The sequence below is a fragment of the Grus americana genome, chromosome 4, assembly GCF_028858705.1.
Source record: "Grus americana isolate bGruAme1 chromosome 4, bGruAme1.mat, whole genome shotgun sequence".
In the NCBI taxonomy this organism is placed as follows: Eukaryota; Metazoa; Chordata; class Aves; order Gruiformes; family Gruidae; genus Grus; species Grus americana.
Genome location: NC_072855.1, coordinates 50,929,172 through 50,955,044, shown reverse-complemented (window position 1 = coordinate 50,955,044; position 25,873 = coordinate 50,929,172). Strand labels below are relative to the sequence as shown.

At 36.5% G+C, this 25,873-nt stretch overlaps 1 protein-coding gene across 4 annotated transcripts in view; it reads right to left on the bottom strand.

Annotated features, from left to right (window-relative positions):
* Positions 1–25,873, bottom strand: part of CCSER1 (coiled-coil serine rich protein 1) — a 712,872-nt gene that overhangs the window by 131,488 nt on the left and 555,511 nt on the right. The window contains exon 10 of one of the 4 annotated variants that reach the window (XM_054824860.1): positions 15,568–15,613. The exons of the other annotated variants lie outside the window; for them this stretch is intronic. Coding sequence (XP_054680835.1) covers positions 15,568–15,613 — 46 coding nt within the window. The remainder of the gene's footprint in view (positions 1–15,567; positions 15,614–25,873) is intronic. 4 annotated transcript variants of the gene reach the window in all.

The following is a 25,873-nucleotide window of genomic DNA, read 5'->3' as shown; positions in this document are numbered from 1 at the left end:
CCATATTTGTAATTGGAACAAGACTGAAATCCATTAATGACACCAGAAAGTAAACATCAGCATTTGGGAATTAACATTCTAAAATAGCAAGGGATTAGCCTGTAAAGTTTGTTCTTAGCTAATCCAGTCCTTATTAAAAATATTGGCAAATTTGTGTGGACCATATGTAGATGGAATTGTTTTCCCTCAAACTGGCCATTTCATTTTTATAATTTTATGCCTCTTCTTTACAAATGTGCACTCTCAAACTATTGCTCATTTACTGGTTCATAACTGAGGTTGAGCTACTGCCTAAAATCTGAGCCAACAACTTCACACTGATCTTGTATACCCAGTCCTGCACTTTCTCTTTTGAAAAAAATAGCTTTGTATACCTCAGTGTGTGTGTATATATATATATATACACCTCAGTGTGTGTGTGTGTATATATATATGTATATATATACACTTCGTTCACAGCTTCTCTCTCCCTAGGAGACATCTGTGAAGCAGCAATGCAGGACCATGTTGTTCAGCAAGGTGTTATAAAACACACGCACATAAAATATGACTATATGGTGGCTGCAGGATCCTGTGGTGGGGGCGGGGGAAGAAAAAAAAGAATACAAACCCGTCTTTTGCATTTCTTGACATTTTGATCCAGATTCCAGGGGAGCCAAATGGCCATTTCACGCCACACGCTTGGCAAAATCTACTTGTACTACAGCTGTACTGCCATTGAGGAAATCAGTTAAGTGCAGCAGAGTCCCTCTGGTGCCATTGATTCTTCTCCAACAAGTATTAAATAAAACCAGAACAGGGAAAACACACCATGCCTGGGATGGAACTCCACATCATCAGCAATCACAAGGATTTATCTAAATCATGTAATATTTGGTTCATATTATTTAGGCCAAGGACAAGGCTTGACATGTCACTGGGTCACGACTGCTTTTGTGCCTTCCCAAAGGGAAGTTTGCAGATTTCCTTTGTAGCAAAAGATTTGGTCACTGAAATCTGGATGTGCAAGGAATGCTTTTGTAGAATTTCTTGGCATTTCATATCAAATCAACCCAGGAAAGAGTAACATTTTTCCTTTGCAGCTGAAACTAGACCTCATACCTGCTAAGAGCCACATTTGGATGGTAAGGGTCAGCATATGCAAATCCCTTAGTGGGAGCAGAATGTTAATTGCTACATGCTCAAGTTATTTGCTTTCAGCTGCTTTAAATACTTCATCCATCAAAGATAAATTACAGTATTTAAAATGCCTTCTGCTTGTTGTTTTTCTAAAGGAAAAAAAAAACGCACCTCAAACCAGTCTTCAAAGAATTAGTTACAAAATAAGCAATATGAAAAATTACTTCATATTTGCCTGCCTTGATTTTCCACCTAATTCAGAAACAGGGCAACTGCTTAAACAGTATACTTGAAAAAGTACAACAATATAGCACATCATCCTGTAACTATTTAGTTAAGTATTTTTAGGGAATCTTTGTTCCATGACATTGTAAGTCTATTAGGAAATAGCATTATTAGCCTGCTTCCTGCAGTGGTTCCTTTTGTACTTTATAGCTCAATGTAAACGTGAATGAAGAATCTGTAGCGAGGCATCCTATGCTTATGGCAATGAAAGATACATTTGGCTCACAGAAGTACTCAGGCTCAGTAGTTTTCCTTCTCAGATGAATTAATACTGCGGGCTATTCTTCACGCTATTGTTTTATTCCATATGACTTACTGCAGAAATTGCATTTAAATTTATTTTAGCATATCCAGATGTGATTCTCATTTTAGTCTGTGGCTATGTTTGACAGTTCCTTTAAAAATATTTGAGATGCTTATACTACCATAAGCCTAATATTTAATATCATACTCAAAAAAATAATAAGAGATTGTGTTTGCATCCAAAGACAGATTACAGACTTCACAAAGATGAGTAGAGAAATATTTTTTTAAATTTTGAGACTTGTGCACTTATTTGACTTGGACATCTAACTGAATACAATAATATTTTGTTAAAGTTTTCAGTAATGAAGTAGCTCCATTGCTCCCACCAGATCATTTGGATGTGCAACTCGCTGTAAGTTTGACGGTTGGAAGTGAGATCTTTCAAGTTTTTATAACCCTTTTCTCAATTAATAAAAACTTTTCACTGCCACAGGACATCCCCCTAAATGCCTGATCCTCCTGCTATGTGGTCACTGCTGAGGCAAGACAACACAAAATCCATCATGGGATGGAGACATCCCCACCCCTGCTCCAGGAACACAGGCACATTTCATCATACGTGGGAAGAGTTTCATTTTGTTCTTTTCACACTCAAAGTTAAGCACATACAACTGCCTGCCTGGCTGGCTGAAAGGCATGTTAGTAAAAAAAAAAATAAAAATCTTGTATGTAGAAGTTGAGAGGGAAGACTCACAGTGCTCCAACTGAGCATCCCACCTCCCAGCTCTCTGTGTTCTGCTCCCATAGGATGTTTGAGAGGCTGAGCCAAGGGACACCAGCAGGAAAAAAACAAAAAAAACCCCCAAAAACAAAACAAAAAAACCCACCACAAACCACCATGTGACTGCTGTTGCTAGTATCTAGTCATTACACCTGTATCACTAATTCATACCACATGAGGATGTTGACAATTTCAAATGAAAATCAGCAACACTTTCCTACTTAGTGCAGGTAATTTAAGAAAACAACAAGAAAGAAGGTACCACTCTTTTATACACTTTCATGTTGTTCTAAAGTACATTCATATTATTCCCAACCTAGAGTAGCAGTTGCTTTATTTTGTTTTAATTAATTCAGCTTATTTTGCTAATATAAGTGACTACTAGATTGTTTTGTAAAGAATGCATCACAAAAATGAATACTTTGTGTACTTCAAAATGGAAAAATATCAGAATGTTATTTCCATTGTAATCCAAAGAATAAATGACCAAAGACTTTTGTTAGGCATGTGTTAGATAAAACATTCTAAATACAATTTTTAACTTATGAACAATCACCGCTGCTGAAAGACAAACTACGGGTGCTTATAGTTAGGTGACAGCAGCCCAGCTTTACCATCTTTTGTATAGTACAATTAAATTTCATTCTTTGAAATTTCCCAGCCAAGGAATGTGAACAGGCCAACAGAAATCCTTAGCTCTGCTTTCTCCTACTGAACCCAGTATATGCTCACACATCATTACCCAAGAAAGGGTTCATATAGTCAATGAAGCTAAAATAATAACTAGACCGTAACTTTACTTACAGCCACACAGTGGTAAGCAAGAATATTATCCAGTCTACAGGCACCGCCATACATGCCATAGTCGAGGGCTACCAAGCAGGAGATCTGGTTCATGCAGAGTCACCTCAAGCTCAGATTTCATCACCTGACAACTATTTTACTTCTCAAGGCTGGCCCTGGCTGCTAGCAGAAAAGCCAAAAAAAAGTCCTGTTTGGCCTCAACTTGCGTGTTCTTCACAGGAAAGCTCCTTTACCCTTTCCAATGAGGACTGAGCATATATTATGCTGTTTATAATCCGTTCAGGTAGAAGTGAGTAGGCAAAGCTGATGCTAGCAGATATGCTGCACATGGCTAAGATAGCCAAAACCCAAATGAGTTCAAACTTTAAAAGTGTTCCTCAAGCCCTAGTAAGAAAAAAAATCACAACACACTGAAGATCTCTATATCTTTTACCTGTAAAAGGAGTAGTTCACAGAGTGGAAATTCAGATGGAAGCTGTAAGCTAGTGAGGCTTACAAAACAGTAGCTAGTGACAAGTACAGACCAAGTTGATCCCCCAGTAGTATTGTCTCTCTTCTCAACCTCCACAGATTTTGATTTCTTTTTTGAAAAGACACTATGAATAAATTAAATAGAATAATAAGCCTTTTCACATCAGAAATTATTGCTGGTGTTATAGGAGATACAACACAGTAAGATAGAAAGGTTGCACTGAAAACACAGTCCCAGAAGCGGGCAGGGACACATGGTGACGCTGAAACACTAGGGATTGTTCTGTATGTAAACCCACGACTACTGCAAGCTGATCTAGCCTCAAGCCCCCTGGACGGAATACCAGAAGACATGAATTCATACTTCTGGATTGCTTTTGTATCTAGCTAGTGAACCACATGTCTTTGGACTCCTGCCTATGCTTGTCTTCCAAACACTTCTCTCTGCATGGATGACGGCATCTTTCTTGTTTGGAGCCATGCCTCAGTTAGCTTCAGTGCCTGATCTCTTAACTTCAATGACTAAACCTACACATAAATCCTAAATATAAGCAGCACGGGGTAACGGTGATAATCTGATGACTAAAATATTACATGCTAGCATAAGGCCAAATTTATGCATATACTCACTATCCTAACAAATAATGGTCTCTGTTAACCCTCCTTACAGTTTTTACCTGTAAAAACATGGAATACTGCCTCTCTTTGTTAGAGAAAGAGGGGGACACAATTACCTATACCAGTCATAGAGCATTTCTACTTTCTGGTTCTCCAGTCCAAGTCTGGAGTCATTCCCAGAGTTAAGTCGAGAGAGTTGGCAGGTGACTGCGGTAGAGGAATGACAGTGACCACAGGACCCCACAAGGGAAACAGAACAATTCTTTCCACTAGGGAATCACCTGTGGGCTTCTGCAGCTGTCCTGTTAGTACAGAGGATAGGATTTTTCACTGCCCAAACCGGTAATTTTAAAATAAGTAATAAAATCCCAGTATATCCTTATTATACAAGGTAGAGTTTATTTTTACTACGTTAATTTTTACATGTTTTCTTCAGAATTACGGTCTTTTAAAATCCCAAAGATCAGGCAAATGTCAACAAATATCAATCATTTTTTAAATAAAATTTTGGAAGCAGCGAACTTTATATAATATACTATTTTAACAACAAAACTAAGGCAATTATTATCCTTTTGAAGAGACGGGAAGTAAAAATTATTGTTGCTTGATAGGAAAGCTTAACGAGGTTTTCTAGCGAGTACTGCTTTTATTGTATTTTCTTATAACGAATGCTTGAAATAGCTTCCAGAAAGCATTCAGCAGATATTTATTTCCCAACAATAGATGACTCTAACAAAGCACATAAAACCCTCTTATTCTCTTCCTGTGTGTTTGAGCTTCAGCGATATGACCAAATGACAATAATGAATTGACTTTTCTATAAAAGTAAAGCAGTAGACACTTTCCAGATGTTAGAAACGAGTGGATGAAAAGGAGGGAAAGCTTACTAGAAAAATAACTGAAAGAGGAATGAATTTGAATAAATTGAGTTGATATACTCATATAAAGTATTATATACATTGCTACTTAAAATTATATGATACCAAATGTTCATTTTTAACAAACCATACTTCATTATTTGTATTTATAGTTCCTATGGGTGAACTTGATAAATACCCATGAATAATTCAAGCATTAGCAATGTCTTGCTTTGTCACATTAAAACCAAGTAATTCTAATTAGTGGTCTATGAAGCATATAAAAATCCATGGATTTTATGGGAAAACGACAAAATGAACAACAAAGGGAAAAACAGAGGTAACAACAGAGTGGATAATTTCCTACTTTCTCTCTAGAAAGGTACAGACTGTGTAATGTCTGTGAGGGAGAGAATAGCAAAGGGTGCATTCACAAGCATGCTTGTGTGGCATAGAAAAATGCTGAAGATTTTTATTCCAACTGTTAACTCTTTTCAGCCATCTGAAGTAAAAAGTCTATCAGTCTGCCTTTTTTCACTGTTGATAAAATGCAAAAGTAATTGCAATAGTTGCACATGCCTAATCTTAGAAGGGAAATCATGCCTTCTATAGTACAAATTGAATAAAGGCAACATTTTTAAATCTATCCAATGGATTTAAAAACAATACAGAAAACTGTTAATGGTTTAATTGCTATATCAGAAGAGCAACAAATGACATCTTTCATTAATCAGCCTATACACATAGGTAGTTATGCCAAAGCAAAACATGATCATGGCATCTCTAGTCATATATGCAACAAACAGCAGTATGCCAATAAATGTAGTTTCATAGAATTTCTCCACTGTGTTTAACATACTCTAATGGGAACGGCTTGAAAACTTTTTTAATATTGTCTTGCCTATTAAGCCATTCAGTAATTTAAATAGCAATCTTCAGAAGTCCCAAATTTCATTTATCCCCTGAAGACAGAACTACTGACCAAAACAATTAATACAATAGTTTTTAATTTAACTACATATGTGAGAAAAGCACTATCCATTACAATAATGAATCAAAAAGCAAACACAGGCTCTATAACTGTAGATGTTGAATGTCACCCAAGGCAACTAAAATACCAGTGTGTAGGCTGTAATTCCTCATATCATGAAATAACATTTTTTTTATGACTGCACATACTCTAAATCAGAAAAATATGGGTAAATATTTGCTTTAGTTTAAATTCTGCTCGAGACTCCTTTGCTTATGTCTGTTCCAAAATCCATGAGAAGAGCAGTACCTGAAGCTGTTAAGTCTCTGACACTCGCAGGTCCTGAGAAAGAGCCTTTCAGCTGCAGGTTTTACATTTTCTCAGCAGATAATGTTCATTGTTCACGTTCACCCTCATGCATATTTTCTCTACCACAGTTTCTTTCACTGGAAACTTTATCTTGAACTGCTATATACTCTCCTACCCTACTATATTCGTTAATGAGCTAAAGCATCAATTTTCTGCAAGTGATTTTTCTTCCTTTTCCTGACACTTTCTGCATAAAAACATCTGATAATTACACAAAACCCAGAATATTTACAATAATTGAACAACTAAGCTGCTAGTAGGAAAAGTTTTTCACAGGAATATTTAACAATAGTGAATCTGAAGATAGGTATTGCTATTATTATAGCACAGTAGATGGTAGCCTGGAGAAAGAGAAGGGGGTTTTTGTATGGAAGAGTCCAGGAGCAGCGGCAATATTACAGCGGTCAGAAGGGGGAGTACTGAATGAGAGAGCTTACTCCACTGACAAAGCATAAGCTAACATATGTGTATACTGACAATTCATTACAATTCCAAAATAGTTATAAAAAAAAAATAAAAATCAGTCAGCTTTTACATAATTCACTAATAGGAAATACGTTTGCTTTGACAGGTAATTTATTCAGAATAAATGAATCACTGAGTTTACTCCTGATGAAAATCTATCAGTGATTCAATTTCCTACTCAAAGTAGAGTTAGGTAAATAAGGGACTCTTCAGTTTGATGCCTGAATGAAAAAGATCAGATGAGAGATATTTTGTTAGGCCTAAAATGAAAGATTACTTTAATTATTTACCATGTTAACCTTATTTTTAGGTTAAAAAAAAAATAAATGTATCACCACTTTGAAAAGTCAATCTCATTTGAAAAACTTGAAACCAATCATTAATTACTTAAAAAAATTACTGTTTTTAGTAGCTGCAGTTTCTTAGGTTAACTGCACATGAATTTACAAACAGAAAATAAACTCTAAAGAAAGATGCAGCTTCAGAGGACTGCATTTTTTCTCTTCCTTGCATCCCCATCAGTGCTCCCCAAATTACAGACTCAGAGAAGCCTTGGCTGGAAGGGGCCTCTGGAGATCATCTTGCCCTGCACCCTGCTTGAGACTACCACCAACTCCAGGTGAGCTCCGCTTCTGCCTGGCCAAACCTTGAAACTCTTTGAAGATCATTTTGCAACCCAAGCGACCTGTTCCAGAGCTGCACTAACTTCCCTGTGAAAAGTTCTTCCTAATGCTCATTTTGTACCTGTCAAGCTGTAATTTCTATCCTGTTCCCCTTGCCATATCATCTGGCACCATCGAGAAGATTAACTGTCAACCAGCCAGGAAGTTGTCACAAACTCTTAAGGTACTATGGTTAAAAGGCACCTTTTTGTAGACACAAGCTCTAGCATGAGAGATATGGAATTGACAAACACCTGAGCGCATGTAGAAGTTTCACAAATTGCTGTAGAAAATGCAGAGCTCAGTCTTTAGGAAAATAGGTATTTGTAATTTCAATTATGCATATTTTTCTGAGATGTTAGAGCAAGAGAGGTGTTACAGACCTTCCTCCCTCCTGTAGTGACCACAGACATAGTCACCACAGAAACTACTAATGGAAATACACAAAATATATAGGGTGTAAACAACAATCTGTTGGAGGCTGCCATTTCTGCTCATTTTCATGGGAAAAGCAGCAGCTTACAAAAACCCCAGAAGACTAAAGGGTTTCATACAGAAATTTTTTAAAACTTTTATAACAATTAATTATATTTTACAGATGTTTTGAAATACTTGACAGAACTTCCAAAACCATACAATTACAGCTACCTGAGGTAGTTCAAGAAGCCCAGAGCAGAACACTTTATTTTTAAAATTGTCCAGTGCTTTAAAATTAACTTAGCAAGAGCCTATCTAATTTCAATAGATTCCCTCAGTTTTCACCTTTTAACTTTTAAAAGAAGTGTAAAAGAACATATTTTAACACACTACAGCAGCAGTGAAAGCAGAAACAACAAACAGAACAAGCAGTTCCTTAGCTCATGGCTTCTGTACCCTACTCTCCCTCGATTAAGGTGTAATCAAGTCCGCGAATGCAAAGCAGGACAAGAAAATCTGATTATGTCTGAATTTGGTGAATCTCACCCTGATAGACTATTTATTTCAATGATGAAAGACTAAGTTTTTAAAGTGCTATTTTATTTAAACAACTTATTTTTAATAAAATTACGACCATAGCGTTTGTTCTGTGCTCAAGGATAAGATAGCCAAGATAGCAACGGGTTTTTTGGTTTTGGTTTGGTTTTTTTTTTTTATTTCTTCCATATTGAGGTGTAGTATGCAAATCAAACTTCAAGATTTTTACGTACCACTGTACATACCAGTCTAATAAATACTCTTCTCCTTCATCAAGCACAACCTGATGAAACTAAAAATTCAGTTTTCTAAATTCCTCAGTGCTCCTAGGTACAGAAACACATCCCTCAGTGTAATACCCCTTTTGGGGAGTTCTGTACTAGCACAATCTAAATGTAATAAAAATTCTTTTTTAAGAAGAAATCTTTCTTCCTCTTCAATCATGGAATTAAGAAACACAGACAAATAAAACCCACATGCTAAGCTATAATATTAAAACTTTTTATTTCTGTTCTATATCTAATCTCCATGTTTTTTTGAGTGGGTTCCAAATTTGCTTAAATGAATTCTCCAGTCCCCAATGTTTTAAAATAATCACTTTTTAAAAACTTTCACTGTGCTAATGTTTGTTTCCATAGAAACAGGACTGAAAGCAGGAGCTGCTGTTAAAAGAACTAGAATTCTCTCCCACAAATGAAAGACTTAAAAATAATAATATATTAATAAAACTATTGTCAGAATATATATTTTCTCATTTTGTAAAAACAGAGCATGATCTTACATCCACTGGAGTTAATAGGACTATAACTTGTGATTACAATAGAACAAGCCTAAATCACTAAAGAATGTATTACCGAGTTAAAAAACCTGATCAAAAGCCTATTCAGTTAAATGGATAATGTTCTAATGAATTTTTAAATTAAATTTAGCAGGTGACTGTCAGATGAGGCCATTTTTAGAAATATTATAATGAAGAATTATGAGACAAAAATGTGAAACAATAGCTACTGAGGATTATTACTATTTACATAATTTATTTCTATTACTGTTGCTTAATTTTTGGTGAGTGAATTACTTCATTAAATTCTGATTGGAAGTCTTTTACAGTTAGTCAGATATGTTTCTAAACTCCAGCCAGACAGTAACTGAAGCTATGGACATCACCCTGGCATAAACCTAAAATTCTATAGGATTAGGAACCTATTTATTTTGTGGTAATTAAGAGGTTTGCATTTTTCCTCACAAGAGCAGTTCTAAGTGCACCTCTCTGCATACCTTGTAAATGCTTAAACACCCCCTGTAAGAAAATTAGTAACCTAAGAAATCATAATTTACCTCCACCAAAACCATAACTTCAGTCAAAATCTTGAAAAGAGAACCTAACCAAGGTTCCTGAACTCCCAAAAATCTTACCTGTGCAGAATCCTACTGAGTTAAGACACCGAGTTATTTGGATTCAGTGGTGCACAACTATAATTTTTTAGTCTGAAAAGATAGACAAAGACAACTTTTCCTCCTTTGCATCAGCCCCAGCCACTTCACGCTCTGGATCAGCCTCTGTTATACTACAGTCAGGCGGACACAGTCTTTGACAGCTGAAGTTTGCGTGAAGCTCGGGGATTTCCCATCTGCACAGCTTAGAGAGGCCCAATGAATTAGTGACAGCAGCACCCAGGTTTTGGCAGAATACTTGCCATCAAGTTTGGAAGGAATCATGGCAAAGAGAACATCTGAACAGCTTAAGACTTCAAGCATTCTTCCAGACTTTCCACCCTTGAGGAATGAAGCAAAGCTATTGTTGCAACTCTCCCACACAAGGTATTACTGTGTACACACCTTTATCGAGAGCTGACTAAAATTGCATATTCTGTGACATACACAAAATATTTTCATCTTCAAAGGTTAATTCTTTACCTTTTTCATCACCTAATTATATACAGTGCTTTTCTCAATAATCTGCCATCCTGCTGCACATGCCAGGTAAAATCCTTCCAGTTCTCCTGAAGTCTCCAGCCTAGTTAGGTTGACTAACCTGAATAATGTTGTAAATTTTACTATGTAAATATCTTTGTCACTATTATGAAAGATGAAATAGGTATTTGCATCATTTCAAGCTGAAACTCGTCAAACAACTGATACCAGCCTTACTATAGACTTTGAGACCAACCACTGAAATTGGTGACCCTGTGTGAGATTAAGACATTTACCATTTTCTTAGTCAGATGTTCAGTCTGGAGAACTCGTATCTGGCCTATGGTTGGGGGGAGAGTTTTGCACCCTTCTGTGAGGGTAAAACTTCCTTATAAAGCTCAAAATACACCAATTATTTTTTCTATGCTCACAATTTTTATCATAAACAGAAGAGAATTCTGATAGATAAACCTCTGCAGAAAATACCATAGTTGGACTTTACAAATGTGTAGGTAATTTTAATAAGTTTTTTAGGCACTATTTTAACCAAACTACTATTTACATCTCTTGACTCCATATATTTTCATCAACTCTACAAGAAAATGACTGCCAGTACATTTTCCTAAGAGAATCTGTTTTTATTAGTAGGTTAGCCTACTCATTTCTAAATTTCTTTAAAATTCTGAAAGAAGATATTTTAAATCTTTTCATTTGCCACTTACACATTTACCATTACCACCTTAGGTTTTTCTCTATATTAGAAAAACACTCCCATGAAAAAGGTTTCTCTCTCCACAACGCACCATGACTCAAGAAAACAGTTAACTTCTCACCACTGTATCTACCTTCCTTGTTTTCTCCCTCTGGTTGACCAAAGAAGTCATCCACTCCTTTGAAATATCTCAACAGTGTGCAAGTACTTCTTTAAGACTGCTGTGTCATTTGAACTATCTGTGCTGGGAATTTAACTCTTGTAATTTCCATTCTACATATTTTCTGCTGTAATTTATGCCTTAAAAAAGTCACTACGGCTGAATTTAGAACTCTGAAGTATTTATGTTTGCCCCAAGTAATTAAACTTTGGTTATGAGAAACATTACAGTGCCATTTATCAAAAAACTAAGGATTTAACTTCCTTTCATTTTGATGTTAGGTTGGTTTATTTTTAAGAGCAAATTCTTCATTGTATGAAATCCCTTGCCTACAGGCTAGTTTAACTGTGTTAGATTTTGACACTTTTCTTATCATTAGATGGTATGAAATTCTTTGGATTTAATATGGCTCTTTCAAGTGTCTGATCCAATTTGTTCTGTCTGTAAAGTTGATTGTCACGTACCACATAACTGTATTGATTTTTTTTTTTTTTTGAGATTCTACTGTGTTTCAGGAACATCTATTATAGCAAGGCTCTTTCTATGATATTTCTTCTCATTGATTTCTTCTAAGTAGTGCTAATCAAAACTGGTAAGCATTTTTCATTCCCCAAATTACATGTAAATGATAATACATTTTCTTAAAAAGTACTGCACGCTGTCACCTCCAACTAGCAATAACTTATAGTTTGAGAACATTTCAGGTTAAACAAGCAAAATGTTTGGAATAAAGTCATGATTAAAAAGTACCACAGACACAAAAAAGTTAAACCTTTGTCATCTGGTGCAAGGCCCATTAGCTTACTCCAATGGTTTAACAGAGGCTATAAACTTAAACCCCTGTATTTTTACAGGACAGAAGTCTAGTTTAAAGGAAATCTTGCAATGAATATGTGTATTTTCAGAGTTGTGGGGTTTACTCTTCTTCATGTAATATGCAAATAAGATATTCTGGCAGTTTAAATTGCACAGGATATAAGTTTCACTGGTGCATTTGTGCTTTTGCTCCATGTAATGGACAAATGACAGGAAAAAAATATGATGGTTCTTCTCTCTCTAGGGCAATTATATTGCAATTCTGCCCAAAAATCTGGAGCTGCATTTTGTTTTGATATAACATTTTATTTAGTCATAACTGTATTTTGTAAATCTGTATTTTGCTTTTAGGTCAGCGGTACTCCAATAAACAAAGCTGGGTCATATAGCTATAATTACGGACTTCTGATGACATCTATAATAATTTTGGACTCCCCATTCAGTTTGTCCTCTGTCTTTGCATCTTATTTTGTTGCTAATTACAGATGATCTCATATTCATTATCAGTTTGGATTGTATGTTCCTTTATTCCCACTTCTGTTAGTGTCTTCATTGTAAGACAGAAACAAAGTTGCAACCTATTCCATTTCAAAAGGCAAGTTTTTATCTTGTGGAAAGGAGTCTTAGCTCCCATATTGGGATTTATTAGTTGTCCTTGTACTCAGTGTCTCATAGTTTATAGCCACAGTGTTAAAGTGCCCCATCAGTAGAAGCTTGTTATTTTAAAAAGTTATATAAACAGCATCTTAGTCTCAACTACTCATTACTTTGCCACATTTTACCAGCAGCTTCTCTGGACCCTGGGCTACCGGACAAAATGGCAGATGCCACTCAATGCCTGTGACCCCTTCGGATGCCCAGAGGTGCATGACATCCTGGTGACTCACAACACGACCACCAAGCCTACTCTGCTCACTCTGGAGGTGAAGCAGCCACAAGTCCCCAGTGGTCTAAATCATCTTGTGTGAACTCAGACCAATTTAATCTTGCCTCTTCTACTTGCTGCTACTGCAGCAGCATTACTCTAGGATCACTGGTAACATCAATTGGAAGAAAACATAGCCTGCCTTTAAGTTTCTGTGTGACAGGACACAGCATTTATCCAGTAGCATTCCTGCTCTGGATTCCCAGACATCCTCATTTCCCATTTTTGCATGTGAACAATAAGAATGTTCAATGTTTTGCAAGGACCAGAAAAGTTACCACCAATGATTAGAAGATAAGCTTAGGAAGTTCAAGCTCTAATTTTAGCTTCCTATTAGAACTTTGCCACAACATATTCATAGTTCCATATAATCTTTGCCTCCCAGTCACAACACTTTCATAATCTTTGCCTCTCAGTACGCATAAAAGCAGAAAACAGCTGGCTGAATTTTTTTTCCCCCTTCTCCCTCCCCGCAATGTTACGGATCCCCTTATTTATGTGTTTCTTCTGCTTCTGCTTCACAGTTAAGCCACTGACACATTCTATATATGCAGTTTTAAACCTACTTCTCCCATCTGACCATTTCAGTGATGGTAGTTTTACTGTTATTTCATCAGCTAACCATGGAGATTCTGACCACTTCTTCCAATCTATTCATCCACATATTTAACCCAATTATTATCCATTCCTCTGTTTACTTCACAGTTCTGCATCTTCGTTTAGGTACACAAATTTTATCCTGTCTCCTTGCCAGATAAAACATTTTCTGCCCTTCCCACACCTTCCCTTATGTTCAAATCCCAGACACTTCATTATGTGACGCTTCATCGTTCATGTCAAACAGGAGGTCTATACAAGGAAGGAAGATGTCAACAGTGGTACCATGCACACTTCTAATTATTTATAACTTAGCATGTTAAAGCATGTTATCATATCGGTGTACTTCTAAAGTCTTCCCTGATGGTGTTAAATCATGTAGACCAGTAGCAGGAATAATTTAAATGAAAGTAAGCCAGACAGCAATTTGAATTTTCATTTTAGCAGACTGCTAAGTATCACACATACTGGATAAAAATAACTTCAGCATTGTTTTTCTGAAGGATTCAATATGAATACTACTTCTTTCCACTATACCTTAAATAACCGTAATAGCAGCACAATTATATTTCATGAACAGTGTTTCATCTTGATATTTTTTCTCCCCTTAGATATACCCAGTAGAATAGAAACATCTTAGATAATTGCACAAAAGAAAGGACAGTCATATACAGATCATATTTTTTGTTACTTTTGCAAGACCCACGCTCATAGACAAATGCTGTATGTTTTCCTATGGATACACAAGAGCAGCATTGGTGAATTTATGCAAGCAACACGTTTCAAGACTGCCAACAATGAAGCATAGTTCAAACTGCACTGTATTTTAAGAATAAGCCTGTAATGTTATATTATAATGAATCTATTTGACATTCAGCGGTGTGATGCAGTGCATAGTAATTATAATAATGCAGTGCATGGCTGTAGCTTATTATATGCATATGGAAGACACCAATGTCTTTAGGATGGACATTTAACTCAAAGTAGGAGGAGAGAGACAGAAGTAGACTCAAGGAACGTAAGAAAGTCCTTATCTCAAAGTCTGATGGTATTCTGAGAATCTATGTATTCAATATACACACTCACACACGCACACTGTTAAAGCAGCAGAGAGATCATCTTGAATTAGAATGTAAGCCTTTTTCTTCTTTTTTTTAAAAAAATATAGCCCATTGTGTTTGTGATTTCTTGGGGGTTTGGATGGACAACAGGGGGAATTTTATTTTAATTTAAAAGAAATATTATCCATTGGAAATATTTCCAATGGATTCAAGGAAAAAAATGAATGGGATCCCTCTATAAAAGTTCCCTTTCCTCCTCAACTCAAGGGATGGACTTTTCAAATTAATTAGAAGGAAAGTTTCTTACAAGAAACACAACGGGTCTCAGTAACACCTGCCTTAAACCATATTGTTAGATTTTCCATTTCTTAATTTTTTGAGATCCAGATTCTTTATTGTTTGCACAATGGAGAGATTAATTTGGAGAACAGGAATGAGAGATTCTTTAGTTTTAACAATGCTACCCTTTACTATGTTGAACACATGATCTGAGGATATTATTCTTATTCCCCTCCAGACTTTGAGTCATTATGGTATTTTCTTTCCTTCTTGCAACTCTATAGTGCACAGCGCAGCCCCAATTTATGATGTGTTGAACAAAACACAACAAAGAAATAAAGAAGGGGTCAATAGAAGCCGTTAGCTACAAACACGTTACAGGCAATATACAACACCAGTGGTTGAATATTGACCTCAGGGCATTAAGTCTATATTGGCATGCCATGCTACAGCACATGAACACATAGTCATCTTTACAACACAGAGCGGAATTTAAGAGACTCACATAATTGCCTGCGAGAAGGTACAGGAGCACTTCCAAATGCTGTGCCCTGTAAATAAAACACATTTTTTTTTTTTTTTTGGAGCAAAGGATGTCAGATTAACAGCAGCAGCAAATGAAAAAAATGACAAGACATGAAGAAAATGAAGGCAGTGAAATGAAATAGAGACTGTTTAGATACAGGAGCTTGTTATTACTGAAGAACTGCAGTTCCTATTTTCAGATAAACATAAATTATAGTGGAGAACGTTCTATGAGTAATCCACCCATCAGCAGACACAATGAACCAAAAAGAGAGACAAAAGAGAGAGAGAAAGAAAGTAGACAGAAAAAAAAGTATCAGCATAAGACAAGCATGCTCACGCTTGTCAGAAATTAAACTTGATGGAAAGGACAATGTAAAGAGTATATATTAAAATTAATTCCTTTACAAAAATAAGAAGGCTCAGTTACACCGATGTCTTAGCTGATACTGTCACTGTTTGAAGGTAAAGTACATTTCAAACACGTAGGAAGGAGAGTGAGCGCAGTACAGTTTGGTTCCTGCCACTTCCTCCTCAACTTCTCTCCAAAATTCTTTAACAAGTCCTCACTGGGTCAGTTTGATGACAGCTGATAGGAAGCAGCTTTATTAAATCCCCAATCAATATACGCAGTACGCTCTTTCAGTAGAGTGCTTCATCTTTTGTTTATTATGCCAGCAATTACCATGCATCTCTGAAATACCAACTGTGCATGTAAAGAAAATATGAATCAAATGCCAAGCAAGTCATACCAGTTGGGATCTGCAGGCAAGCCACTTCCCAATGCAATCCCTTATCCCCAGTCTCCCTCCTGCCCCCCCAAAAAACCCCACCCAAACCCAGAAAAACAAACTAATAACACAAAGAGATTAAGAGGATGACTACATAGGGAGAAACTCTAGTATATAAAATTTAAAGAGTAGTGTTAAAACAAACTATGTTGTCTCATTCTGAATCTAGATGATGAATCAGAGCTTTGCTTTGCGTTTGTGTCCAAGACTGAATCCTCCTTCCCTATCTAAAAGGGCACACTGATCATTTGGACTGGGTAGTCAAGAATGACTAATTACCGTAGTATTTAGTTTGCCTTAAAAAAAAAAAAAAAAAATCAAACACCTGAAACTTGTGAGACTTCAGTGGATCTTAGCTTTCCTTGAGGTCATTTTGACTTCCACCATCTTTCTGAATTCAAGGCTGGGAACTGATTTACCAGGCATTTAGGTAGTGCTAGGCATTTGTTCTTGGAGATCATTTTCTCTTTCAGGTCTTGTAAAATTCTGTTTTCCTTTAACTAAGAAGAGTGAAGCATATATACATATCTAGAAAGCCCCATAGAGAAACCATCTTTACATCACTGTTCCCATACCACTTCATTTAAGGAAAACCAGAATAATTAGGACTACTCATCACTTCAGTGGCTCTGCCGCTGAGACCACAGCTTGCTACGACACGGCCACACGCAGCACTGTGCAGCTCTGCAGAAGCCCCAAGCTTGTTACTCCGAGTCCAACTCCTTCCTGCAACAGTAGTAAGAGGTCACAAGCAGTGCAACAAGTAGGCAAGGGGGTAAGCTGGGGTTAACTTGTGTTGGGGCAGTAAAAAACACGCCAGCTGCCTCCCTTGTTTCCAAGGTTGCATATACTGCCAGGAAGAGGCGGTAAGCTCTCTGATTTACCAGCCAAACAGCGCAAGCAGGCAGCGTGCTCAAAGCCCTTTCCTCCAGGGCAGGCAGTGCCCTGCAGGGGCACTATGCCCCAACCCCACAGTTATTTGTGGAGTTACTTCAGCACCACCAAAGTCCACCTTTATCTCCAGCTAATTTCTCAAAGTAGCCAAGGGACAAGTTGGCTTGGGTCCCAAATCTAATTGTACGTTTGGCACTTTAACCCAGTTCTTCAGCGGCTACTAAGGCTTTACCAATTATTTCCAGTGCTCCCTTCAGTCTTTTGGAAACAAAATACAATTATTTGAAATACTAAGAATACACGTATTCATCTAAGACAAAAGCTGGAAGTATTGAAGAATACACATTGCACAGGGGCAGTACCACAGCCTCCCTGTTCTGCCAACTATACACTATTCTGCTTTGCTTAAAGGCAGCTTTCTAGAAAAGCTGAGGTAATCAGTGGTACCTTATCTTAAAGTACCTCCTAAAAGTAAGTATTCAGTTCATCCCTTAAAGACATTGAAATGATTTGTGAAACCATACATAAAAACAAAAAGCACAAAGTAAATTGGTCGGACAATGGTTAGCTGACTGCTCGCTTATTTAGCCAAAAGTACTTTTTCCTCTGTGTTTTGAATGTGTAGTATCTACATTCCCCTCCCCACGCATGAAACAAAAAGAAAACATTTAAACAGCTTCAACTTACACAAATCCATCAACCAAAGAATTAAGAATTTAATTAATTTATTGTTAGTTACTATTATCACTTCTGACACCAATTAAGTAATGTATTTCTAACGACATAATGCTCCTTTGAAAAGCAAGATGCCAATGAATTTGACTGCACTACTTTTTCATGTTTCTGATTTCCACAGTAAATGGAAAGGAAAGGGGGGAAAGGACATATGCCTTTATCTTTTAATCAGGCTTTCCTTTCCTTTTTTCCCCCTCACACTCCAGAAATAAATGTTATCCTTCAGTGTCATCTGACGCTCTAAGAAGCGTTTTTCAAAACTAAGCCATTTCAGACATTCTCTGTGGAAAATCCAGGCTCTGCTGGAACTCTTAGCAGTTCCACAGTTTTAATCATATACAGCTTTTTTTCTGTCCTCTCTGTGTGGTATGATACTTGATCCTAAAGATATTTAAGCTTCCATGATAGCTTCAGTGGTAAATACTGTATTAAGTTTTCCAAGTGTCCTGTGACTCCTAGAAACACAGAGCCTTACGCAGGGATAAGATAACGCTATTAAAAATGTAGAGGCATTGTTGTAACTACAAGGTAACTAGTAATCTGAGTTAATGATTTATAAAAGATAGCACACGCATGTGAAGCTTCTAGGTGGCTAACACTTCCCTAGATTTTTGCTCCATAATTTTAACTAAAAGATCACTTAGTGAATAGCATCTCTCAAAATATTGCTCTTAGTATACAGCAAAGTTTGAATTTGAATTAATCTTTAAATATTGTTGCACGCATTAGGTTCACCACAGGACACTGATGTATGTTAAGCATTTCCATACATTTTAAACATATGTAACTCATTTTCATTTAAAATGTTTTGCAGTTATTTTAGAGGGTACATAAAACATGCTAACGATGGCATCTTCTAAACCTTTATTATGTAAATGCGCAGAACAGAGGTGCGGATTCAAAATCTCAGGATAACTCTGCAAATATTTCTTTTTTTTCCCCCTTAATTTTTTTATGCTAAAATCCCAGCAAGTCCATGCTGCCACTGATGAGAAGCAGGAAAAAAGTTTTTATGATGACTGTATTTTTATCTTTCTTAACCACTTTGATTAGTTCTAAAGACCTTTTTGACTTAACATACATAAATAAATCTCTCTGCTAATTCATTTAACATGGAATAAATTTTTAAAATTATATTCCTGATATGACTACATACATTATGCTTCCAACAAACACCAAAATAGTCTAATGAGTGCTGTAACTTACACTTTGTCATGAGTCGATTAATGTGCCAGTGTAAGGAAACTGGGAAAAAAAAAAAAGTTGCTGTTTGTGATGAGAGACGTTCTGGAGGGAAGGTTTAAAAATGGACAGCCCCCGCATTCCACCTTTGAATATAGAGGTGAGGAGAAAACAGTCATCAGTACTTGAAAAGCTCAGCACCAAGAAAGAATCCATCAAGATCCGGAAGCCTCTAAAAGTGAAGCTGTCAGGATGCCTCATTTATAACACCTGGCCTATTTGGCAGACTGATGAGGGAAACAGTTTTTAGGACTGCTTTGCACACAAACACAGTATGATGAGAAAAAGCGCCTGCTCAGATCTTGGTTCCTGCCTACTTCTTACATCCTGTGGCACAAAGAAAACCCCAAATATTGGTATTTCAGTCTGAAGCGTTTGCTGGCCTGCTTGTCCTGGGAGGGCCAGAGCTCATCCTCTAGGGTTGAGCTGCTAAACCAGTCAGCATCTTTTATGTGTAGATGCAACACATACACAGTCACACCCTTTTTTCGAATAAAATAAATTAATTAATAATAATAATAATAGACTTAAGAGCTTTGCGCAACCATATTCATTTATTTAATATTACCATAGCACCAGATGCTGAACTAAGCACTAATCAGCTAGTTTACTCATACTTCAGATAGATTCCCTAGGAGGTATGTTCCCTTTAAAAGCAGGGCAAAGACTAATTTTTCTGTACGACCCTGTGCCACACAATTCAGTGCTACAGTCCCTGCTCCTCATGGCGGGGGCGGCTAGAGAGAGGCTTTTATTCTATCTTTTCTGCCTCCATATAACATGTCCTCAGCATCCCCTCATTGATAATGCAGGAATGTTTGATTACCCAAGACATCCCTAAAGTGAACATGGATTTTACGCACCCAACAAGCAGATATGCTGTTGTTCTGTTTACATTCCTTCAGTCAGTCGTTTATAATTTCTTTTCACTTAGCTTTCAGAAATGCAATCAGAACATTATAAAACTCAGTTCTTTTTGAAAACACTATCAATTTTTAATCTTGTCAAGGTAACAGTATGACACAGTTTCTGTCAGAAGTCACAGTTAAGTATTCACTGGAAGCTCCAATGAACTCAGCAAGGGAATCTGGCATTTAGTTCCCACAGCTATTTTATTTCTCACATCCTCACATTGAACAAAATCAGTTACTGTCAATTTTTTTAAGTAATGACCACAAAACACCAGCCAGCCTAAATATTTGTGACTGTAGCTATTCTGGGACAACAGCAGCAAGGAAGTCCAAACGAAAAGGGTTCATAATGCAACCTGTTCAATAAAGCAAAACAGCCAAGTATGTGTTAGTTTGCTGTTCGAATGAAGCCTTTCAGTAAAAGTACTTTAGCAATTGCATATGCTTCCTACATCTCTCTGAACTCTGAAGTTGTGAGTTCACCTGTTATTAACCATATATAGTGACTGAAGTCCTCTGGGTTCACCTTGAGCAACTTGGAAGTCTGAGTACTGCAATATATGAAATGATCAAATCAATTCAGCTGAACACCCCCTGTGCAGCATACCTACACAAATATTGCTGTTCTTTTTGTGTCACTTTCTATGAGAAAGCTCCACAAAGACGTGTATTGACAACAGACCAATCAATGCCAGAAGAAAATAAAACAGAGCTCACCACCCATCAAATGAAGGTTTTTCCAATAAATGCTCTTTTCTCTTAAAGCACAAAATCTACCTATTACATGGTTAAAAAGGCACTTATTAAAAAAAAAATAAACCAACCAAAAAAACCCCCCAAAAACCACAACAAAACAAAACAAAAAACCCCACACCACACTGAACACTCCATAACCAACCCCAGATTATTATTTTTAAAGAGGCAACTCATGGTAGGCAACATTTTCTCTAGACAAAGTGCATAATTCTTTGACATGAACTTTGAAAATGAACATATCCCTTTTTCTCAACATAGAAATGAGACTGATACCTCAGAACATTTCAGAGCATTACTAAGAATAAAAATCACAGTCTTAAATGACAGGCTATACTGAAGTCTTAGTTGTTACCACATATGAAATGTTCAACTGATCTCACAAGAGTTTTGAAATTCCTTGTCAATACACGATGGCATAATACCACTGATGCATAAGATTGCCCAGAGACAGAAAAACTTGCTGGATCACCACCACATTCTCCTGTAATGGCAGAATGAGTTTCTTTCGTGAACAGAGCAAATATGAAAATGGGAAACTGTGCTCTGATACAATAGCTTTCCCTTGTATCACACAGCACTTCACTGGTTGAGTGTATCAATGAAGTGATGCACAGAGCAGCATGCTGCTACTCCAAGTTTAGCAAAGGCTGATGTGGATCTACTACTTTTCCAATGCAATGTCACTCTATAATGGTTCTAAAAAGAAATAATTTGATTCAATATAATGACATTAGCCTATGTTCAGACATCATGGTGCCGCCATACTCTAAAACATGCAGACTTTTACCAAACTTCATGTCCTTCCTTCAAAGTTTCTGTTTTGGTGCAAGAAACACTCATTATACCTTCTTGATCACTGGATTTTACTGTGCACACTCAACCATTCTGAGCACAAACATCTCAAAAGCCCTTGCACAACTGAAGACCAAAACCTTGCTCTCCAGTATCTCCTCGTTACAATAAAATGATCCATGGCCCCCTTGACGTAAGTATTGCCTCTTCCAACTGCATTTAGAAAGCAGCTTGTAACAGCTGATTGTACCATGTGAGTCCCTTGGTACTAATGTCCCACCACTTATTCTTCCATAAATGCCTGAGATCCCTGCTGTAGGTTTATTCATTTCAGGCCATGGAAATTCACTCTTTTTGTTTTTAAGATTTTTACCATTTTGACAAAACACCCGCTCTTTGTCACATCACCTGTTTTTGTGTGAGGTGATTCAATGGGACTATGGTTGTCAGGATAGCTCTGCCCTGTTTTCTTCTTGAAATTCATATACTGCCTTTTCACTCCACCTCTCATTTTAAAAGATTCCCATTTAAAATTTTAAGTGCTGAGACCATTTCTACTTAAGTAGAATTCATTCATCCTTCAGGCTCAATTTGACAAGCTAAAGAAATGATCATTTGAATACAGAAAGGTGGAGAGTTTGATACTTTGGAAGAATCATCTGCATAACTATAAATGAAAAATAGGAGTCAAAGTAGTAGTATTAAAGAGGAAGACCAAGGCTTTAAAGCAAAACTCAAGCAGAAAAGGAATTGTTACTCCTTTTAGAAAGACAGGATTAGAAAATGTTAAAAAAAACCCTAAGCAAACAAAAATCCCACTACTTCTCACAAGCAATTGTTTACAACTTAATCTCTTTTATAGCATTATCCAACTTTAATAACAGCCAACATTCAGTCTTTACAATCTCTCTGATGAAAAATGGCTTATCATTTGTGTCTTTTTCCTTTATTAGATTTCAGATTGCAATGTGGTTTATCTTAAACAAAGAAACAGGAAAAAATATTTTGTTCCTATGGTGGCCTGAAATACCATGAGGCCTTCATACAACTACAAAATATTTAAAGCTATGTGCAATTGAAGATTTGAAGATGATAGCACAGCAATCACACTTTTGTTGGGTTTTGATTTTTTTTTTTTTTAAAAAAAAGCTATGACAGGCAGGAACAAAATTCCTAAAATAAAATAGCCACAAGAGCAAATGTGGTTCCATAGCCTATAGAAATATTAATATAAATATGTTCCCTCCTCCAAGTATCTTCCAAACTGAAGTTATAGCTCAATAAGGAAGACATACTTCCATCTCAAAATTATCAGTAAATATTTTACTAGCAGTCTCTTGGCACATTGTCAACTCCGAATCAACGTTTACATGCACTTTTCAACAATCTGCTTCCACATATAAGAGAAAGATCCTAAAATACACTTTCACACCAAAGTTTGGATTGCAATCTCATAAGGCCAAACTATACATACTGCTTTAGATCTAGATACAATCAGACAAGGCAATAACAGTCTTTCTGGGTACCTATAGTGCCTTATGTGATAGCAATAGGAGATTTGTTTCAAATGGATAATCCAGCTAATGTTTCTGTATAGCTAGCTTACATTTGTTAATTGGATGCTTCCTTGCAACTATCTTACTAGCGACAACAATCTGCTCAAATTCCTTAGGTAGAAATTTCTTATAAATTGTGAATTCCTGCATGCATCAACATCTGCTGAAATACTGTTCTTTCATTTTAAAAAAAAAATATTTGTAAACATAATTTTAAAAGCCCATGAAATAGGAAAATATTAACTCATTTGCAGACATCTCATTCACACTAGAGATGTTATGTTACATTAATTTCTTAATCACTTTATGATCTGTCTGATTCTTTATCCTCTCAGGGGACTTAAGAGAACTTGAATTTAGTTATCCCTGCCTTCAAGCTTGTAGAAGCTGTTTTAAAGCCACTCTGCTTTGCTCATTAAAGTCTTTCATTAACTTGGTCTTACAGGCCTCTTAGGCACTCTTGCCTATGACATCTATCATTTAGAGCATATTAACTGTTCAGTAAAAGTGTTTCTATTTTAGGGCTGTGTGTTGGAAATTCAGACCGAAACTGCTGGGCAGCCTCAGTACTTAGCCAACTTCCACCACTTCTCTTGTTCTCATCAGCCCTCTGTTCCCACCAAAAGCCACCCTTCTGCTGACAGTCTGATCCGGGCTGATACTATGTATTTAGGTGCTCTTACTTGCACTAATTTTTCTACGAATGGCCACTTTTTTTTTTTTTTTCTGCTTGTAGCTGATTCATAACTATGATATCCAGTTCTGCAAAGTGATGTTCAGCCACTGTTTGGCACACATAAGAGATCCCATTAAAATCAACAACCAAAAAAAGGAATTCATTGCATTATATATCAAGTCAATTTGACATGTATTTTAAGGACAATTAGAAGACTTCCATGCAATAAATTGTCACATACATTAGGCAGTGTAGAAGAACCATTTAAGTTTGTTTAATGTCAGAAAAATACTTTTTGCTGATGTTACATTTAGTACAGGGCTGTAAATGGCTTAGAGAGCAATGGGTACGTCGCTGCCTCTCAGAATGTGTTGACTTTCCAAGTGGGGTGGATGTTATTTCTTATGTGAACCACTTCACTGGAAGCAACCCCTGTGGGCGATTCTGATCGTGTTCAGGAATACACATAATGATTCTGAGATATGGCCACACAGGGTTTGTTTTGGTGTTTTGGTTTTTGTTTTGTTTAGTTTTTAAAGACTGGTCTTTATCCCTAAATTATTCCCTGCTTCAACTATAGGAAAATTTCTTCATTAGGTTCAAAGGGAGACAAAAAGGCAAATGATTATGTTTGAGGAGTTAACTCTTTTTGCTTCCCATTTTCAGCTGCTGTTACTGCTGTCTACACAACTGTCTTCATATATATACACATCTGCATACGTATGCAAAGTGTGTCTGAAACATACAAGTAACACTTCAAAAATTGCATATCATGCAGACATATGCACATCCTGTTGACTGATGATCACAAAATTGGCACCATTCTGTTTGAAAGAGATCTCAGCTGGTCACCTCGTTCCCCCTCCTACTCAAAGCCAGGTGTCAACAATGACTTCTGGCTTAATCACCCCTAAATTAAAAACTCAGTATAGAGAGGTGCAGATTGGATGATTATATCTAGATCAGAATATAACACTGCAGTAAATGTTTGTATAAAGCTTAACCGAATGCCTAGGGATTCACATTCCAATTTTAATTTAGAGTCAGAACCTAATGCTGAAGCACACATTTAGTGCTACCTTTTCAGCTCATATTTCCACTAGAGCTCATTTATGTCTAAAAACAACCCCTCCTGTGCTTGAATAAAAAACAATGTTAATGCTAAAAAGAAATATATGCCAATGAAAAATGTGTGAAATTTGGACTTTTCTCCCTGTTGCGAACTGCAAATCTATTCACATGCTTAGAAAGTGCAGACCTGCAACATTTGCTTTGCCACATTAAATAAATACTTCTACAGTTGTGTATACTCTTTCCTATAACGGACTCTGTTGGAAATATCACAGCAAGACAAACTCATTTTTTTATTTTTAAGGGATGAATATCAAATTTTTACAAATCACCATGAATGCCATTTACCACTGCAGGTTTCCATGTGATTACATTACAGGTCTGACCAAAATTCACTGGAAATCTTCCACCTCCCAAAGTACTTTCTTCTTGTGTAAGCTCAAATACAGTATGAAGCTCTATATATATATTAGCTGACCACATGAAGTCAGGCACCCACGGTCCTCAAGCTGTATGACAACATTTTAAGAAGTTCTTGCTTAAGTGAGCTTGTTTTAATTTTTTGTCACAAATAACAGGAGAAGGTAACATGAATAACATGGTAACACAAATAACGTGAATAGAATTTTTTAGATGAGTTTTTGCTTAATTAAACTAACTTGATGGCTCAACCAGGAAAATCAGGATCATGGTTGAAAAATACATATAAAAAAAGAAATCACATGATTATACACAAGAAAAAGGTGACTGACTGTCAAGGAAAAAAAAGAATGGTTATTAGATGTAGTTATCATCAAGAAAAATCTCATTCAGTATGAAAGCTAGTGCCATTGGATCAATGCTTGATGGTCCTCATGAAACC